Raw genomic sequence first — 20,391 nt, forward strand, 5'->3', positions numbered from 1 at the left:
CCCCATTTCTTTCTTTTTTACCCTTATCTTCTTCGTGATTTTTTTTTTTCTGGGCTCCCCATTTCTTGTTACCGCCCTAACCCCTGGGTTTGTCTTAGTTTGGACTATCTACGGGTTAAGATCAGAGGTGCTTTTTCTCTGTGAGTACAAGTGGAGCTGCAGTAGCAGTCGGGGAGAACCTGGGGAACCCCAAGCTCTCTGCTTCATGCTACTGCTTTTTTCTTTCCTAGGTTCGTTGAGTCGGGAAGCAGATCAAGGTCAAGTTAATCCTCACCTTTCCTAGCGCATTTTTTAAGGTTCTTCTGCACACTTAAAAAATTCGGGACCTAAGTAGTTACCGGGATCCCAAGAGCTACTATGTTTAGTAGTGCCTTCTTCAAGGTGCACCGGGCTCCGGGTGGAGAGAGCTGTGGAAGGCTCACGGTTGGCCGCGCATGCTCCGAGGGCTCGGCCCAGGGAGGCGCCTCCACCTCGCTCCCCAGAGACTGGGCCCGCCTCCTCCCCAGGCTTCCGGGCGGAGAAAAGTGGGCGGAGTCAGGGCCGGAAGCACCAGGGCGAGCGTCTAATCCCTAATCCCCAATTTTGGTGGAGCGTGCCTGGCAAACTGATGATTGTGTGGGACGTCTAATCTCTAGTCGCTCACCCCTCTACTTTACCACAGGGCTAGAAATCGATTTGAGGAAATTTGATACCAATGAGCGGGCGGGGAGACAACCCCAATGCTAATTTATCTATTTACGGAAGTTCTGTCCCGGCCTCCTCAGACTGGTGTCGGCTTCCTTTTTCTCCACACCTGTAGCCACCTTGTTTTTATCGTTTTCGGCACCTGCCCTTCCCCAGCGCCCCCACCACCCCGGGCACTATGTATGATCGGGCTCCCCGCCTGCTCAAATTGGCTGAAGGTGGCAGCACTGAGGCCCATGTGGGTCCTGGATCCTACCAGGTACCTTTCCTGAAGCAGCAGGCAACAGGTAAGATGCAGGGAGAGGCCGATCTCCTGTGACAGGCATCCCATCTTCAGCCCGCTCCGCTTCTGTGTGTTTGTGAGTTAAACATAGAGCAGAATAGCACCATTTTGTAAATATAACAAAACATGAAGTAGTCAAGGAAGACACTATACTTTTATTTTACAGATGAGCCTGGTGGTATCACTTGTCCCATTTCAAAAGGCTGGTGGGCATATGTCTAGGACTTTTGATTCTACAATAGTTGTTTACATCCTACTTTTGGTTGTGCAGTTTAGGTCTAGGATGATTTTCTGGCTCTGTTGACTATATGAGTCCCCAAATCCTGTGCCCTTACCTCCCGCTGTCTCATTGCTTTGTAATCCTGCCTGCCTCACACCTTTCCTCCCATTAACCAGAGAGATTTATTTACTAAGATGCAGCTTATATTTCTATTTTGCAGTATTATTTAAAGATAGTTCCGTTTTTTTTTTCAGACAGATTTTTCTGACCATCCTCATCTTCTGACACATTTTAGGGGAGCCCCTTTTCTCCAAATCTGTAAAGAAAAGCTATATTTTTGACCAGTGAAGTGGGGATGGATAATTTAAATAATATTTGCTCTCCTCGTTTGTTTGCAGTTAGTGACTTAGGCAAAAATAAATACATCAATTTTGCTTTCTACTTTTTCTATTCTGATGATTTTCTGGAGCTTAATACCGTCCAAATGATCGTTTTTCTTAACTTGTATTTTCCCCATACCTACACTATGTATTTTCCAGCAAATGCCAGGATCCATTATTCTGTTACATGACTGATCAGATAAGGATTGGTTTAGGTTTCTTGGGGTGGAGTACAAATTTGACTTCTGTCAGTGTTTCACATGTTGAATTGTACTGCTTCACAGCATCTGATATCACTATTCTTGCAGCTTATTCTATGTCTTTATTTTAATGGAGTTGGGCATTATAAGCATTAATTCCCCCAACAATAGTCATAGGTGGCTAACAATGACCACCTATGACACTTTGCAATCCTTCATTTTGACACAACTGACCACTTGCTTCTTGGAAACACTTCTTTCCAAAATGTAACATCATTTTCTCCTGTTTTTTTTTTTTTTTTTCTTTCCCCAACTACTGTCTTGGAAGAGTGTCTGGGATGTGTTTGGGACCTAATAAACATTTGTTAAATGCTGAATCAGGGCAACATTTTCTCCCCCTCTCCAAGCAGTCGTTCATGGCCTTCTTTAAATGTTTCTATGTTTCTTGTTGATGAAAAGAGTCAAACTCTGTAAAATATTTTAAGAGATTTATTCGGAGCCAAATATGAGTGACCATGGCCCGTGACACAGCCCTCAGGAGGTCCTGAGAACATATGCCCAAGGTGGTTGGGGTACAGCTTGGTTTTATGTTTCAGGGAGGCATGAGGCATGAATCAGATACACTTAATACATTGGTTTCGTTCAGAAAGGCGGGACAACTCAAAAGTTGGGGGCTTCCAGGCTATAGGTAAATTTAAATATTTTCTGGTTGACAATTGGTTGAGTTTATCTGAAGATTGGCATCAAAAGGAATGTTCAGGTTAGATAAAGGATTGTGGAGACCCAAGTTTTGTTGTGCAGAGGAATCGTTCAGATAGCAGACTTTAGAGAGAAAGCGCAGGTTGTAAAATGCTTCTTATCAGACCCAAAAGGGTTGCTGGCTCTTAGTTGATTATCTCCTGTGTCTGGAAAGGAAGGAAAATGAAGGGGAAAGGGAATTCTCTATAGAATGTTGATTTTTTTCCCACGAGAGACTTTGCAGGGCAATTTCAAGGTATGGCAAGGAAATATATTTTTGGGTAAAACATTTTGACTTTCTTCCTTGTCTCATAATGTTATTCCAGAGTCTCATAATCCAGGATTGGAAAGTAAGTCGTCATATATAGGATTAAATAAAACCCATCTGATGAGAATTTATAGTTTGTAGGGCATGACTCCCTAGACCCCTTAGATAGGAATTTGGGCAAGATAAAAAAAAAAAAATCAGAGCTTAGTTCTCATTGGAAACATCTTTAAATGTTTATATACTGTACTTTCCATCCTTTGCTTGTTGCTTTTGTCATATGTACTTTCTCATTTGTGTCCATAGACTACTATCCATATTCTGATTCTGATGACTCCCAGAAGGGAATCTTAAGAGATATAGGTGATTTATGTCTCTAAGATGGGCTTTCTCCTAATCTTTTGGCCTTCAACACTGCCAGTCACTTTTGTTTGTTTTTCTTTTCTTTTTAATTCTTTTTTTGTTGTTGTTGCTGTTGATGTCCTTGAGTCATAACCAGTTACTTTTTTGAACATCTCTACCTAGATGGTCTCTGGCATCAAAGTTTTAAGTGTCTGAGCTCATAATTTTTTCCAGCAATACTGGTCCCTTTTTGAAAATTCCCTATTAGTTTATGATAAACTTTAAGTTTTGGAATTATTCTAGACTCTTTTCTCCCTGACTACTCCTGTTGATCATTAACACCTAATGATTCTATCTTCTCAGTGCCTCTTTGATTAGTTCCTCTTTTCCATTTAGCTGTCCTTGACTTAGTTCAAGCTCTCATTATTTCTATTTTGAATTAAACCTATAAAATATTACTTGTTTTTCCTTATTTCAGTCTTCAATCCATCTTCTATCTTGTGGCAAGAGTGATCTTTCTAAGATATATTACGTTATTTGTGGAAAAAAATCCTTTGTAACATCAAGGTTAAAATCTGAACTCCTTAACATGGTTTATAATGTTCTTCATGTTCTGGACCCTGACATCATCTCCCACACCTCCACCTCCACCTGACCTACATTTCAGCAATTTCAACTTTACGGTTTTCTTAAGTTCAGGCTCACTCACCTCTGTGCCTCTGTATCTGCTGATACTTTTGCCCAGTACACTGTTTTCTTTCTTCACTTGGCTAATTCCTATTTTTTCTTTGAGATTCAGCTAAGGTGAAGTTCACGGACTCTACTCTTTCTCAGGTTTTTCTTCTTTGACTCCTTAATGGCTTTTATAGCACTTTGATTCTACATTGTAATTAATGTTAACTTATCTGGCAGACCCACTAAAATGTGAGCTGCTTGAGGGCAATAACCATGATCTTTACTCCATTATTCCTAGTTTTTAGCTGAATACCATAACACATAAGTTAAAAAACAAACAGTAATCTTGAAATAAAATTAAAATATAATGAGCCACATATAGCGTAATTTAAAACTCTTGTAACTTTGCTTAGAGAGAAGTAAGGAGCGTGTGGTAAAACCCTTTTACTGTTTTATAGGATTGTGTCTTGTTGATTCGTGAGATAAAGTATGAAATTCCGTGCTGGGGAAATTTGAGCAGCTGCATCTTGTATGTTTTGTTTTAGCAATACTAAGAGAGAATATGCTGAAAATCAATAGAAGGAACAGGTGTCTCTTTGGTGATTTCTCTGCTGGATTCTCTGGAAGATAATTTAAAAGTAGCTACCATCTCTATCTCTTTCCTAGGTACATACTACTTCATGTACCTTTAGGACCAGTAACACATGGGACTATGCAGAAGTGTACAACTATTTCAGCTAAGGGTCAGGTTCATTTTGTGGAGCATAGTGTGGGAAGAACAGATGTAGGGACTTTATATAACTTACTTGTTACTTTGAATTTCGCAAGAGGAAAATACCTGAGAGCCTTAGATACCGATACTCTTTATTCCCAACCTTTCTCCCCTAACTGCCGCTCTCCCACTGTCCCCTCACTGTAGCCTGCTTGGCCAGGCCAGTCCTTCAGGGTATTGTCTCTGCATTTTCCTCATGAAATTCTTTTTACCTTAATTGAAACTATTTCATTGGCTGTAGGCCATTTGATCAGGGAGACTCTCTTCTACCCAGGAATTGCAACCTGAGGGGACAGGACTAAGCTGTTTTTCTTTCTGCTTTCATGAGGTGGGAGATCAAATTCCAGATTAATGAGAGCTATGCCTGATTTTCTCACGATTACCTGCGAAACAAACATCTCTTATTAAAGTAAATATTCCCCAGAGACAACCAGCCTAGTATCATGTGATAAAAACATACTCCTTTTACTAATGTGACTATTCCTGGCATTATTGTGCCAGGGAGTATTTAATTGCTTTTTGGCTTATTTATATAATAAATATCAGCTGTATATTAGTTGTATCTATTGGTTCTCTATTAGTTAGCTAAGCTGGGTGACATCATCTCCTAAAAATATTCTTTCCCAGATTTCTTTTTTGGTTGGGGAGTGGTTAGCTTTATTGGCCACAGAAGGATAAGTTGGCTATGGCCTCATACCTGTGCCTGTGTACTTATATCAACAATGATAACTTTATCTTTTTAGCCTATCAGAATATAGCTGCATCAGGGAATGCAATCTGTCTCTTTTAAAGTTTAGATAATAATATGTATGTGATTGCGGTATATGTTGTTGTCCTGAAGATGAGTACATGTTTCAAAGATCTAATTACTGCTTATATGTGAAAAATGTCCTTTTCTTTCTTTTGTGGCTGTAGTTGCGGCTATAGAATTTGTCCTTTAATCACATACTGCCCACTTTCTCTTTCAGCATAGACTGACTGACTATTGCTCCATACCAGTTTGATTTAGCTTTCTCTGTTGGTGCCTCAAACTCAATGTATCCCAAACCGAACTCATTTCTTGCTTCTCAAATCTCTTCTTCTATATACTTAATTTCTTCTTTCTGTCTGTTTGATTTATAATTTGTAGTTGGCACTTCACGTGTCAATATAGCCATATGTCCCATATCAAACTCTACCATCTCTAATTCCCTAGAACCCTCTTCTATATTTTATACCTTAATTATTGGCGGTGCTTTTTGTAGCATAATTGTCTATTTGTCAGGCTTACCAACTATTGGAGGGCAGGGTTTTATCTTATTCATTATTGTACCCTCACTGCCTGTCATACATGCATATCTCCCATACATAATAAAACATTCACTATTACAGAATGGATGACTAGTTTAGAAGATCATTTGTTTATTGGTCACCCTCACTGTAAACATTAGGCACACAGTTATGAATAAACAAGTAAGTTCCTTCTCATGGAGTGTATCATTATAAACATTTAAATTTTTTTGTAGTTTTACTTGTGCTCAATATTTCTTGTATACTTTTATTGACAAAAGATTCTATATAATTAATTTTGGAAAACTTCAATGAAGATTTTATGAGTGCCAGCTTTCTTGATTCTCTTAGTTACCCAGTTATTTCATATATGTATGTGTGTGTGTGTATATATATATATATATATATTCTACCATTAATAGTATTAATAATACATTGAGTACATGGCCAGTGTATTTTTTTTTTAACTTTTATATGAATTTCAGTACTCTCCAACTAATTTTACATTTGTTTAAGGTAGATTCATTTAGGGGCCCTGCTGTGTTCTGGTGCCAACTACCTCAGAAGTAGCGTGGGTTTCACTTTCTTAGTTTTCATATTTATCTCAGATTACCTTAATGTTCATATGAACCTAAACTTAAAACCCTTTTATTATGAGATAGAATACTTACATAGAAAACCACATAAAATATAAATGTAGACCTTAAAAGAACATATTCAGTTAAAAAATAGATTTGCCATCAGTGGGTACAGGAAACTAAAACAAAAGCAAAAGAAAATGGAAATAGAACATTCCAAAAGTTCTTTTTGGTATTTTTTATTTCAACATTTTCCTTCTCCCGTACAGTTAAACACTATCCTGATTATTATGGTAATAACTTCCTTGCTTTTCTTTATGGATTGTTAAATCCTGTTGATGAAATGACCCCTTTATCATTATGAAATGTATCTTTTATCCCTGTTATTTCTTGTTCTAAAGCCAGCTTTGTCTGATTTTAATATAGGCACTGCAGCTTTTTGAATTCATGGATGCATGTTATAACTTTGTCCATCCTTTTAATTTCTGTTTTTATATCTTAAGAGAGTTTCTTATAGACAGCATAAAGTTTGGTCTTATTTATACAATCTGACAATCTCTGCCTTCTAATTGAGGTGTTTAGAACTTTTATAGTTAATTTCACTATCAATATCTTTGGGCTTTAATGTACTCTTTTGCTATTTGCTTTCCATTTATCTCATCTGTTCTTTTTCCTTTTTCCTTACTTTTGTTGCAGGAATAAAGGTTTTTAAAAAATAATTCTTTTTTTATGTCCACTATTGGCTTATTTGCTATACTTCTCTTGTTTTATTTTTAAGTGGTTGCCTAGGGTTTACAATATGTATTTCTAATTTATTGCAGTGTACCTTCAAATAATATTGCACCACTTCATATATAGTAAATAAACCTTACAGAGTATGCTTCTATTTCCCCCAGCTCACCCTTTGTACTATTGTGGTTATACATTTTACTTCTACATCTGCTATAATGCCTCAATAAATTGAGACTATTTTTGCTTTAAGCAATCACAGACAGTCCTTTACTTATGACGATTCAACTTAACATTTTTTAAAATTTTGCACAATGGTGTGAAAGTAATATGCATTCAGTAGAAACCAAACTTCCAGTACCCACAAAACCATTCTATTTTTCACTTTCAGTACAGTATTCAATAAATTACATAAGATATTCAACATTTTATTATAAAATAGTCTTTATATTAGGTAATTTTGCCCAACTTTAGGCTAATGTGTTCTGAGCATGTTAAGGTAAACTAATCTATGCTATTATAGGTTAGGTATGTTACATGCAGTTTCAATTTATGATATTTTCAAATTACAATTATTTTATTGGGAAGTAACTCCATCACAAGTCATCGATCATCTATATTTTTTAAAGGGATTAAGAATTGAGAAAAGATATATTTTATTAATCCACAAACATTTGTTATTCCATCCAGTGTATTTTTCATTCTGTAAGTTTGATTTGGGTCTTTTTTATACCTTCCCTTTATCTTGTCATCATGTTCATCTTTTCTCTACCTTGTTGAATATATAAAGAATATTTATAATAGATAGTGTTCTTGTCTGCTGATTCCACCTTTTCATTTCTCAATCTGTTTCTTTTCATTGACTTTTCTCCTCTTTATGGTTCATATTTTCCTGCATCTTGAAAGTACACTCTCTGGTAATTTGTATGATTCATTTTATATGTAGTTTGAGTGGGTATGTGTGTGTATTTATATGTGTATTTGGAATGAAATCTGGTTCTTGTTCTCTGGCTATTTACCCTGAGTAAGTAGAATGTTTCACTGGTGTCCTGCATTTCTCAGCTCTACCAGACAACTGTTGCCTTTTCAAAATGAACCTTGGCTTACTTTTAAGGATTTTTGGTCTTCTGGTCTTTGTAACTTATTTGAAGGTCAGTCTGCCTTCTTTCCTCCCTTTCCCTTCCTTTTACCTTTCCCTCTTCTCTTCCCTTCTTCTCTGATTTGGGATAACCAGCTAAAACCATCAGTCACTAAATTAACACCTGGAATTTTAACATCATCCATGAAGTTTTTCCTGATCATCTCAATGTGGATAAGAACTTCTCTTCTTTTTGAATTTGCATATGTCTTCCATTATGGCATTAGATATGTTTTTCCTTGTTTAAAATTATTACAATACTTTCCTTAATGCTTCAAGATACTACTTTTTTAGAGGTAAGATCTATATTTTGCTCACATCTTTTATGTTGCAATACCTAACACAGATAAATAATTCTTGGCATTGGTTGCATTTTAATACATGTGGGCCTCAAAAGAAACACATTATTTTATTTTAAATAGAGTATCTTTTATTATTAGTCCAGATTAGCAAGATTTTTACTATATTATCACAATACATTCTTACAGTAGCACACATTTTCCTTTAGTATACAAGATTTAGTGTAAAAGTTTTGAATCTTCACTTGCATTCTTTTATTGCCTATTTGAATATAGCTGCTGCTCTATTCTCTCCCTTCTCTTCTTTGATATCCGCATTGCTTAAATGCTAATAATTTTTCCAATACAGATCTTGAATTTTTTAGAATCAGTTTTTCAGTAGAGTATTCAAGTTTGTATAATCTTATTATTATTTGTTCCAAAGAAATTTGTGTCTTGTATTTGTGAACCTTTGTTTAGGGTCAGCCAATCAAGAAATATTTACTGATACCAACTATGCGCCTAGGCAAGGAGACATGATGAATGATCTGCTGTAAACCCACTTTAAATTATTTCCATCTAGGCTGTCTTTACAAGTTTGTATAAGATGTTTTCTACAAATAATATATGCTGTTTCAAAATATAAAACAATGGTCTTCTGAGGATGAAAATGTTTTATCAACTAAATATAATTGCCATTTTGTCCCCACCAAAATGATTAGAAGACAAGAGGGTTTTATTTTCTTTAGTATTTTTTTGTTGTTCAATAAGTCTCAGGTCTTTAGGTTCTTATATTTAATATATTAATAAAAAATTCTTATCTTCTATCAGATTTTAAAATGTAATAACTTCTCTGACTAGCCGTTAGTTCTGAAAATAAAGCCTTAACAATTGAGGATACTCATGATTATATATGTTTTGAGTGTTTTTTTTCTGAAATCCTTGGACTCCTATCTTATCTGCTGGTCATATGATTTTATTTTTATAGGTAGTTATGCACCATTTCTTTCTTTGACTGCCAGAGAAAGTACTTTTACCATTGCCTCTAGCATTGAGAAAGCTGTTCCAGGTCCAGGACACTATAATGTTTCAGAAGCACAGGTAACTTTATAGTTACTATAATTGACTTAATAAAATCGTGTTTTCTTCCCTGAATAGACCAAATGTCATTTGTTGTATTTTATTTTCTGCTCATATTGTCTTTTACTTTCAAATTATATTTTATAATTTGAATAATAGAAAATAAATGTATTCGATGTTGGTTGCATGATTGGGTTGGATGTTTTTCATTATTCTACATATTCTATAAGACACAAAACATTGTTACATGCTGTATGGTCCTTGAGAATGAGAGAATAGGACTCGTGAATGAATTACGGCCCATGGAAGTTGTGCAGATAGTCAAAATGTGTAGAAGAGGAATGGCAGTAGAGTGAAAGAATTTGTTTTTGTGCCATGCTTTAAAGCTATAGCCATTGCCGTTGTGTCATCTGTCTCCTGTTTCTGCACAATCTCAAGAGTCTGTGACCAGATTATCTTCAATGGTTCATTCATATTTAGAAATAGTAGATATAACTCTGATATCTTCATAGTCATGAGTATGGCACCTTTTGCCATTTTCACATAAATTTTGCCTTTATATGTATTGGCTGCTAGCTGATCCCAGCAGACCTTTAACTCACCTGTTGGAGGCCCAGATAAAGTCCTTGTTGAAGTGATCGATATAGATGCAGATTGCAGTTTGATTTGTGTGATCATAGAGCCTATGGCAATGGCTTTTAAATTATCAAAATTTGAAAAGTTCTTCTCTTTTCACAGGATTTTACTTTTTGTTCAACTTGTTAGTGTTTTGTAAAATAAATCATTAAAGTTATTTTATACATCTACTCTTTAAACATAGAAATTCTGATCTTTTAAAATAGTAATCAAGTAGTGAATTGCCTATTTAAAAATAAAATTTGACTCAGTTTTTAAAAGAAGACCTCCTTTGTATGTTTCTTAAAAGCTGAGTGAAGTTGAATAAGGTGCCCACTAGAGACAGGCTCTGTGAACAGTGACTGTGAGCAACTGGACATGTGAAAACGGCTATTTGTAGATCAGTGACTTAAAATCTTAGCTGATCAATGAAATACCAGCCACTGTTATCATAACTCATCTTTTTGAAATGATTGCACTGTAATTGTCTACAGGAATCTTTATGATGTAATTTTACCCAAATTAATTGGATATTCGTCAATTGATAATTTTCAGATTCTGGAAAATCCAGATATATAGCATGGAGAGCCCTGGAAGATTCTACCCAAATGTTTACTCTGTAATAAACAATGTTTAAAATTAATCTGAACATAAAACCAAGCTGTTGCTATTAAGTCTTTATAATTTTTTCTGGAAATGACCAAAATGTTATTCGTGAAAATAATTATCACTAAACAACCTTGAAGGGTTTGCTTTTCCCCTTCAATATGAATGCCAACATTTTTTTTTTTTTCAGTTCATTTCAGAATAAAAAGCCCTTAGAAAAGAATAAAAGCCCTTAGAAAATTTTTTCTAAGGGCTTTTATTCTTGCTCTATAGCTTTGGGAATTCCCATCTCTGATTTCTTCTTTAAAATAGCGTTTTCTTGCACTCTCTCAAAGTTCTCCAAGTACAGCAAATTTCAGTTTTGAGTTTCAAGTTAAAACTGACAACTGTAATTGCTATCTTCTCTTGCTATCCCCTTTTACTAGAACTATGTCTTCAGTGAAAGGGTGAACTTTCTTAGCTTGCCTTTTAAAACTATTTTCTGATAATAATCAATGTTTATCAAGTGGAAATTAATTGTAAAGTGCTTCTTTTATATATCAGAAGGTTTTTTTCTTCTTCTCCATTTTAGTGTAACATAAAAGGAGGCCGTAGTCTACAAAACCGGGAGAAACGTTTTAAGACGTTTATTTCAGATAATCCAGGACCAGCAAGCTATAGTCAGTCTTATCCTAGAACACAAGATATCATGAACAGAAATGTATTAGAGACCAGAGAGCATCTTCAGTCAGTACGTTTCTATTTTAAATTATACTTGTAATGACATTTTTTAAAGTTAAAATAGTCAAGGTTTAATATTTTATGGGATGTTAAGTACATTTAAAAAGCCTTCCTGTAAGAATTAGATTTGTTAGTATTTATATTTTAGTTATTTTATAAGTAAATAAACTTTAGTTTTTAACTGTATTCATGTCTAACTTCATATTTGCTCCTAATAAATCTATAGTCACTTTCAATATCTGTGGTGAATAAAAAGTAAGGGAGATTTTACAAACTACCTGAGTGGTTTACCTATGTATAGAGGAAACTCTGTGTTAAGTACTGTTAACAATATATTTCCTTCCTGGTGGCAAGGAAGGAAAAAATATAAACAAAATAAATTAAAAATATGATTCCTGAGGTAAAAAAGCTTAAAATTTAGATGGGAGATAGACAAATAGGTAGCTGGTAATTCAAGACAAGATGTGACAGTTGCTAAATGAATGATCATGTAATGAAATGTCATAGGAATTTAAAGGTGGATTACTGTATTATGTGAAGGCATAATTTATGGAAGATTTATAGAGGTTTTGACATGACATTGAAGAACAGAGTTGGAATATGGATTCCAAACTGGAGTGTTACATGAGTGAAGATACAGAAGTGAGATTTTTATGGAAGATAATGAGAAGGTTATTTTAACTGAAATGAAGAATTTGTACAGAAGAATAGTATGTGGTATGTTTAGAAAGGTACATTGGGCACTATATAATTAATAATTTTTACATCAAAAGCTACCTCTTTGAAATAAATACTATTATCGAGCAGATTTGGTCACTGTTTTTTTAGAGTGGTTCCCTTCTTCTCTTGTCATAACTTTTTCATGTAGCTCATGTTACATTTTGATCAGTTTTTTGTTTAGGAAGATATATTTTAAGGCTAAATACTTAGTTGAATAATATCAGTGCAATGACATTGAGGTTAAATTTTGTAAGCATATTTAAATATCAGATATTTTGTGTGTGGGGACAAAGTAAATGTTCATTTACTTTGGGGGTTTGTCAAATATTTTTTGAGTGACTATGTGGCCATACATATAATGCTAGATGTTGGTAATACATAGAAAAAATTATTGCTTCCTGAGATGTATAATTTTAATAGGAAAATAATGAATGAAATTCAGTACAATACTGTTAATGAAATGCTATCTTAGAGCCATAATACAGTGTTCAGTAGTAGCTCAAAGTAGAGAGTCTTTGGAGGGAATAGGGGAGACAAATTGGACCTGATCTTGAAGAAGGATTCACTGAGTAGTTAAAAGGAATGGGAAAAAATATTTTTTCCCACTTTATGTGCAGAAAAACCCACATGAATAAAGAAACTGACGTGTTTGGTAGTATGATATATTACCGGAAAGAACAAAATTCTTTGGAATGTTTGGAGTACAGAAGTGAAGGCAGAGTTGTAGGAATCAAGAATGAAGGTAGGGGCTATATTTTGGAAAGTCTTGACATCACACAAATACTTTTTAAATGTACTGAAAGGAGGGAAAGCCATTCAATGGTTTCTTATTTTAATTTGGTAATTAATCTCATAGGTATTACTGAAACTACTTAATGGTTGTCTTTAATTTGATAAAAAATAAAATTCTGGCTGGGTGTGGTGGCTTACACCTGTAATCCCAGCACTTTGGGAGGCCGGGGAGGTGGGGGCAGATCACTTGAGGCCAGGAGTTTGAGACTGGCCAGGCCAACATGGTGAAACCCTAGCAGGCCAACATGGTGAAACCCTGTCTCTACTAAAAAAGTACAAAAATTAGCCAGGCATAGTGGCACACTCCTGTAATCCCAGATACTTGGGAGGCTAAGGCACGAGAATCACTTGAACCCGGGAGGCAGAGGTTGCAGTGAGCCAAGATCATGCCACTGTACTCCAGCCTGGGCAACACAGTGAGACTTCCCCCCCTCCCCCTGCAAAATTGTATTAAAAAAGAAAAACAGCTGGACACAGTGGCTCATGCCTGTGATCCCAGCACTTTGGGAGGCCGAGGTGGGTGGATCACCTGAGGTCAGGAGTTTGAGACCAGCTTGGCCAACATGGTGAAACCCCATCTCTACTAAAAATACAAAAAAATTAGCCAGGTGTGGTGGCATGTGCCTGTGATCCCAGCTACTCAGGAGGCTGAGGGAGGAGAATTGCTTGAACTCGGGAGGTGGAGGTTGCATTGAGCAGAGATCACGCCACTGTACTCCAGCCTGGGCAACAAGAGCAAAAACTCTGTCTCAGAGAAAAAGAAAAAGAAAATTTGCTACTGAGAGTATGTTTATAACATAATTGTACATGGGCACGTGAATATGCAACAATAGCATTAATTTATTCATACAGAAACTTCAGGAATCAATATATTCTTAATAATTTCAGTTTCCCAATAACTAAGTCCTTTATATGCCAGTACTTTTAGTTGGTATATCTTATGTTAATATTTGTAATGTATGTTATAGCTTCATTTTTTAATTTAAATTATAAAATATTTTACATTAAACCAAATTTTGATAAAAGGATAATCACCCTAAAACTCCTGACTCTAACATTAATTTTCTGTTAATTTTTGCATGGCATGTTTTGGTATTAAATTATATAGGTATGTGACTTTATACATTTATATATAATTTCACATAACTTAGCTATATTCATAATTCACTTTTATATTTTGCTATTTCCATTTAGCATTACATCATAGACATTTTCCTGCTATATAGCTTACATACTTAGGATATTTATACAAGACTCAGGAAATGTGGAAGCAAAAGTCAGGAGCTGGGAATGAATGAAGCCAGAAAGTATTACTGAAAAATACAAAGTTTGTTTTTGCATAGCAGATAGTATAATAGCATGATTGTTGATGTGAATAGGATTGCCTGTTTTTAGAATTAGTAATGATGGTTTTACTAAGCAAGATAAGTAACTGACCCAAATGAGAAAAATCCTTGCTTCTTATGATGACTTTAATAGTTATCTATTATATTCTATTCTACTCTAAATTTAATAGAAATACATTCTCTTGGTTTATAGTATGAAGCAACAGGCTTGAATTCACTCCTTTAAATTACTTTTATAAAACAGACATTTTTGGCCAGGCACAGTGGCTTATGCCTCTAATCCCAGCACTTTGGGAGGCCGAGGCTGGCAGATCATTTGAGGTCAGGAGTTCGAGACCAGCCTGGCCAACATGGCAAAACCCCATCTCTACTAAAAACACAAAAATTAGCCAAGCATAGTGGTGCACACCTGTAGTCCCAGCTACTTGGGAGGGTGAGGTCGTGGGGAGAATCGCTTGAACCCGGGAGACAGGTTGCAGTGAGCCAAGTTGTACCACTGTACTCCAGCCTGGGTGACAGAGTGAGACCCTATCTCAAAAAAACAGTAACAAAACAATCATTTTTGTTTTATATCATGAAACTCATTAAATCAATATTTAATAGTTGCCTTTTAGTAACTTTTAATATTTGGTTCTTCATTCCCCTTCCTCTTGCCTTGGAATAAATAATATAAAATGTTTTCCTTGTAGAAAATTTCAAGAGCACCTACACTTACCAGAAGTGTTGATGTTCCTTCAATTCCTTCTTGTGGAAAGTCATATGGTTATCATATTAATGATGATGGCAGTATTATAAAATGTTTTCCACCTGCTAGTGACAGTACACTTGGTCCAGCGTATTACAAACCTCAATTTGTAAGTATAATGTATTTCATATTGACAATTGGAAAATTGTTTATGATTTACATATGGGTTTCTTTTTTTTCTGGCTTATTTCTCCAAGAAAAAAATGATTACACGTTTTAGTTAATGTAACACTAATTGTGGTAATAAATAGACCCCCAAATTTTAGTGGTTTAATACAGTAGAAATTTTTTTCCTCATTCATATGGACATGCTTATTAAGTGACTTTCCTTCATGTTGAGATTCAGGGACACAGGATTATTCCAGTTGTGTTTCTGTCATCCTCTAGGGACTTGTTGTCATCTGTATCCCGCTGGCAGAAGAGAATGAGGAATTATGCATTGGAAGTTTTTGTAGGCCAGGCTTGCAGCTATAGCCAGTCACATGGCCATACTTAACTGCCGGGGACGATGGGCAATACAGTTTGTGTATCTCAGAAGAAGAAGAAATGGGAGTAAATTATTAGGAGTCTCTGCCACAATGAATAATCATAAATAATACATAGATATTCTTTTTCTGAATTTGAAAATAAAAAATAACATTTTATTTTTAAAAGAATTTGAATCTGAGAATGTAAACATCATTTATTCCAGAAAACTCCTATATTTAAAAAATAAGGAGCTTCTCTTTGACTGAAATATCAGTTATAATGTAGCTAATTCATTTCATCCAGAGTTTAAATTTCAAACCTGACCAGACTTGTCAAGATTTTGTTGAGACAGTTGAAATGTATGTGTTATGCATGAATACAGACAATGAATATAGATGGTATGTCTGGTTTTACTCAATTATAAGACAGAAATACATAGTACTTTGAACCTATGGTATTTTTATACTTTAATGAGATGTAGAAGAAGTAATTCTAGTGAGGAAATTTCTAAAAGTAAGTATAGATTTAAAGAAAGGCTGAAGAGACATCTTGGGCAAAGAAAAGGCATTCTCAGTATTATCTTGATCTTTATTCCCGGTATTCTATAGTTATTTGTTGTTATATGACTCCATCTTTGGGCTTAGACGTAAGCACCTTTAAAAACCATTTGGTTTGTGGCAGTAGGTACACTGGGAAGTTTTGGGGGTTTTAGATCCTTTGAACCATTAACATCTTTTTTCTTAAAATATTTTAATTGTAACATGTATCAAACACATAGATAGTATGAAAATAATAATGGATACCTATGCACCCATCACACAGATAAAACACATGTTAAAATTTCATCACATTGCAATTAGCTTTATTTTAAAAGAAATATGTTATTATGATGTTTGCCCCATTTTCCTGTCTTCATTCCTCACCCTTTGCCACAATAATTAAACCTTCATTACATATTCATATATGAATAATAATATATATTGTTTTATGATTTTAAAATTTAAATAAATATTATCTGGTGTATATGTTGTTTGGTTTTTTGCTTACTGTTATATTTTCCAGATTTAACCATATGAATATATTAGATCTAATTCATTCATTGTTCCCAGTTAGATAAGTTTCTTTTAAAAAATAATTTAATATTTTGAAATAGTTTTAGACTTACAGAAAAACTTATAATAATCTTATCCTTCACTCAGATCTTGCAGGTGTTAACATTTTATCACATTTGTTGTATCATTTTTTCTCCCCATATATTTATATTATTATTTTTATTAAATCATCTGAGAGTACATTTTGGACATGATGCCTCTTTACCCCTAAGTAGTTCAATGTAAGTGTTGTAATAACAAGACATTCTCAGAACACTAGCCAAAGATGGCCGATTAGAAGCAGCTGTGGTCTGTGGCTCTCACTGAGAAGAACAAAAATGGCAAGTGAATTCACCTTCAACTAAGACATCCAAGTTTCTCATTGGGAATGACTAGGTGGTTGGTGCAACCCATAGAGAGTGAGGAAAAGCAGAGTGGGTTGATGATGGCCCACCTGGGAGCAGCATGGGGCAAGGGGAGTTCCCTTCCCTAGAGAAAAGAGGCAGTGAGTGATCCTGTTACCCTGTCCAGGAAACTACACTTTTCCCATGGATCTTTGAAACTCATGGACCAGGAGATCCCCTCATGAGCCCACGCCACCAGGGCCTTGGATCCCCAAGCACAGAGCTGTGCAGGCTGTCAGGGTCACTCAGGTTGGCAGCCACTCAGGCATGTGGTCACTTGGGCAGGCACTGAGATGCAGGAGTTGTTTTTCATGTTCTGGCCACGGGAATTCCGGTGAGGCAGGAGATCATCCACTCCTGTAGGAAGGGGACTGAAGCCAGGGAGCCAAGCAGCATCATTCAGTGGGCCCCACTCCCATGGAACCTCACTAGCTAAGACCCACTGGCTTGGAATCCCTGCTGGTCAGCAGCAGCAGGCTGGAGACTGCCTAAGATGACTGAGTTCCCTAGGGGAGGGGTGGCTGCCATCTCTGCAGCTCCAGTTGGCTGTTTTCTTCTGCCAGTGCCAAAGAGACTGAGTGGTTTGTACTGGGAGGAATTCCCCACACCATGGCACAGTGGGTGTGGCAGACTGTGGCCAGACTGCTTTAAGTGGGACCCTGATCCATCCCTCATCACCAGGCAGGGCCTCCCCATGGAAATTTCAGCAACTCCAGCCAGGGGTTTATGGACACAACTCTGATCTTCCTGGGACAGAGCCCCTGGTGGGAGGGTCAGCCACAGTCTCTGCAGTACACTCTATTTAGTCTTTCCTGCCAGCTGGTTCTGGAGCATCTGGACAGTCTAGACAAGGGGGATTTGTTCCAGTTCAGCACACCTGCTCTGCCAAGGAGCAGCCAGACTGCTTCTTTAAGCAGGTCCCTGATCTTGTTCCTCCTGTCTGGGTGAGACCTCCAAACAGGGGTTGCTAGACACCTCATATAGGAGTGTTCCAGCTGGCATCAGGTTGGTGCCCCTCTGGGACAGAGATTCTAGAGGAAGGAGCAGGCTGCCATCTTTGCTGTTTTGCAGTCTCCACTGGTGATGCCTGCAGGTTGGGGAGGGACCTAGGCGAATAGGGTGTGGACCCCCAGAAAACTGCAGCAGCCCTACAGAGGAGGCCCCTGATGTTAAGAGAAAAACAAACAGCAACAACAACAACATCAACAAAAAAGACCCCCCAAAAAACCACATCCAAAGGTCCTGCAGCCTCAAAGATCAAAAGAAGATAAGCCTACAAAGATGAGAAAGAATCAATGCAAAAATGCTGAAAACTCAAAAAGTCCCAGTGCCTCTTCTCCTCCAAATGATTGCAACACCTCTTCAGCAAGGTCACAGAACTGGGCTGAGGCTGAGATGGATGAATTGATAGAAATAGGCTTCAGAAGATGGGCAATAATGAACTTCACTGAGCTCAAAGAGCATGTTCTAACCCAATGCAAAGAAGCTAAGAACCACGATAAAACATTATAGGAGCTGCTAGCCAGAATACCAAGTTTAAAGAGAAACATAAATGAGCTGATGGAGCTGAAAAACACAACATGAAAACTTCACAGTGCAATCACAAGTATCAATAGCCAAATAAACCAAGCGGAGGAAAGAATCTTAGAGTTGACGAGTATCTTGTTGCAATAAGACAGGCAGACATGATTAGAGAAAAAATAAATGGAAAGGAATGAACAAAACATCTGAAAAATGTGAGATTATGTAAAAAGACTGAAACTGTGACTGACTGGGATACCCGAAAGAGATGGGGAGAAAGGAACCAAGTTGGAAAACATACCTCAGGATTCATCCTAGAGAACTTCCCCAACCTAGAAAGGCAGGCCGACATTCAAATTCAGGAAATCTAGAGAACCCCAGTAAGGTAATCCATGAGATCAACCCAAAGACACATAATCATCAGATTATCCAAGGTTGAAATGAAAGAAAACATGTTAAGGGCAATCAGAGAGAAAGGCCAAGTCACCTACAAAGGGAAGCCCATCAGACAAAAAGTGGATCTCTCAGCAGAAACCCTACAAACTAGAAGAGATTGGGGGCCAATAGTCAACATTCTGAAAGAAAAGAATTTCCAACCCAGAATTTCGTATTTGGCCAAACTAAGCTTCATAAGTGAAGGATAAATAAAATGCTTTACAGACAATCAAATGCTGAGAGAATTCATCACCACCAGGCCTGCCTTACCAGAGCTCCAGAAGGAAGCACTAAATATGGAAACCAGCCACTATACAAACACACTGAAGTTCACAGGCCAATGACACTATGAAGTAACTACATAAAGGAGTCTGCAAAATAACTGGCTAGTATCATGATGACAGGATCAAATTCATACATAACAATATTAACCTTAAATGTAAATGGACTAAATGCCCCAATAAAAGACACAGAATGGCAGGCCACATAAAGAGTCAAGATCCATCAGTGTGCTTTATTCAAGAGATGCATCTCATGCAAAGACACTCACAGGCTCAAAATAAAGTGATGGAGGAACATTTACCAAGCAAATGGAAAACAGAAAAAAGCAGGGGTTGTAATCCTAGTTTCTGACAAAACAGACTTTAAACCAACAAAGATAAAAAAAGACAAGGGCATTATATAATGGTAAAGGGTTCAAGTCAACAAGAAGAGCTAACTATTCTAAACATATATTCACCCAATATAGGAGAACCCAGATTCATAAGGCAGGTTCTTAGAGACCTACAAAGAGACTTAGATTCCCACACAATAATAGTGGGAGACTTTTGACACCTCACTAGCAATATTAGATCATCAAGACATAACATTAACAAAGATATTCAGGACCTGAAGTGAGGTCTAAATCAAGTGGACCTATAGATATCTACAGAAGTCTCTACCCCGAAACAACAGAATATACGTTTTTCTTGGCACTATGTGGCACTTAATCTAAAATTGATTATGTAATTGGAAGCAAAACACTCCTCAGCAAATGAAAAGAACTGAAATCATAATGAACGGTCTCTCAGACAACAGCGTAATCAAAATAGAACTAAAGATTTAAAAAGTCACTCAAGCCACACAACTATATGCAAATTGAACAACCTGTTTCGGAATGACTCCTGGGTAAATAATGAAATTAAGGCAGAAATCAAGAAGTTCTTTGAGACTAAAGAGAACAAAGAGACAATGTACCAGAATCTCTGAGATGCCTCTAAAGCAGTGTTAAGAGGGAATTTATGGAAATAAATGCCCA

The 20,391-nt window shown here is 36.4% G+C and overlaps 1 protein-coding gene across 2 annotated transcripts in view; it reads left to right on the forward strand.

Annotated features, from left to right (window-relative positions):
* Positions 1-528: 528 nt before the first annotated feature.
* STPG2 (sperm tail PG-rich repeat containing 2) overlaps positions 529-20,391 on the forward strand; it is a 669,788-nt gene continuing 649,925 nt past the window's right edge. For both annotated transcript variants that reach the window (XM_017875498.1, XM_017875499.1), the window contains exons 1-4: positions 529-971; positions 9,540-9,652; positions 11,424-11,582; positions 15,120-15,284. In XM_017875498.1, the coding sequence (XP_017730987.1) occupies positions 863-971; positions 9,540-9,652; positions 11,424-11,582; positions 15,120-15,284 (546 nt within the window). In that variant the 5' untranslated portion in view covers positions 529-862. The remainder of the gene's footprint in view (positions 972-9,539; positions 9,653-11,423; positions 11,583-15,119; positions 15,285-20,391) is intronic.

The sequence above is a fragment of the Rhinopithecus bieti genome, unplaced genomic scaffold (assembly GCF_001698545.2).
Source record: "Rhinopithecus bieti isolate Rb0 unplaced genomic scaffold, ASM169854v2 scaffold_6708, whole genome shotgun sequence".
Classification (NCBI taxonomy): Eukaryota; Metazoa; Chordata; class Mammalia; order Primates; family Cercopithecidae; genus Rhinopithecus; species Rhinopithecus bieti.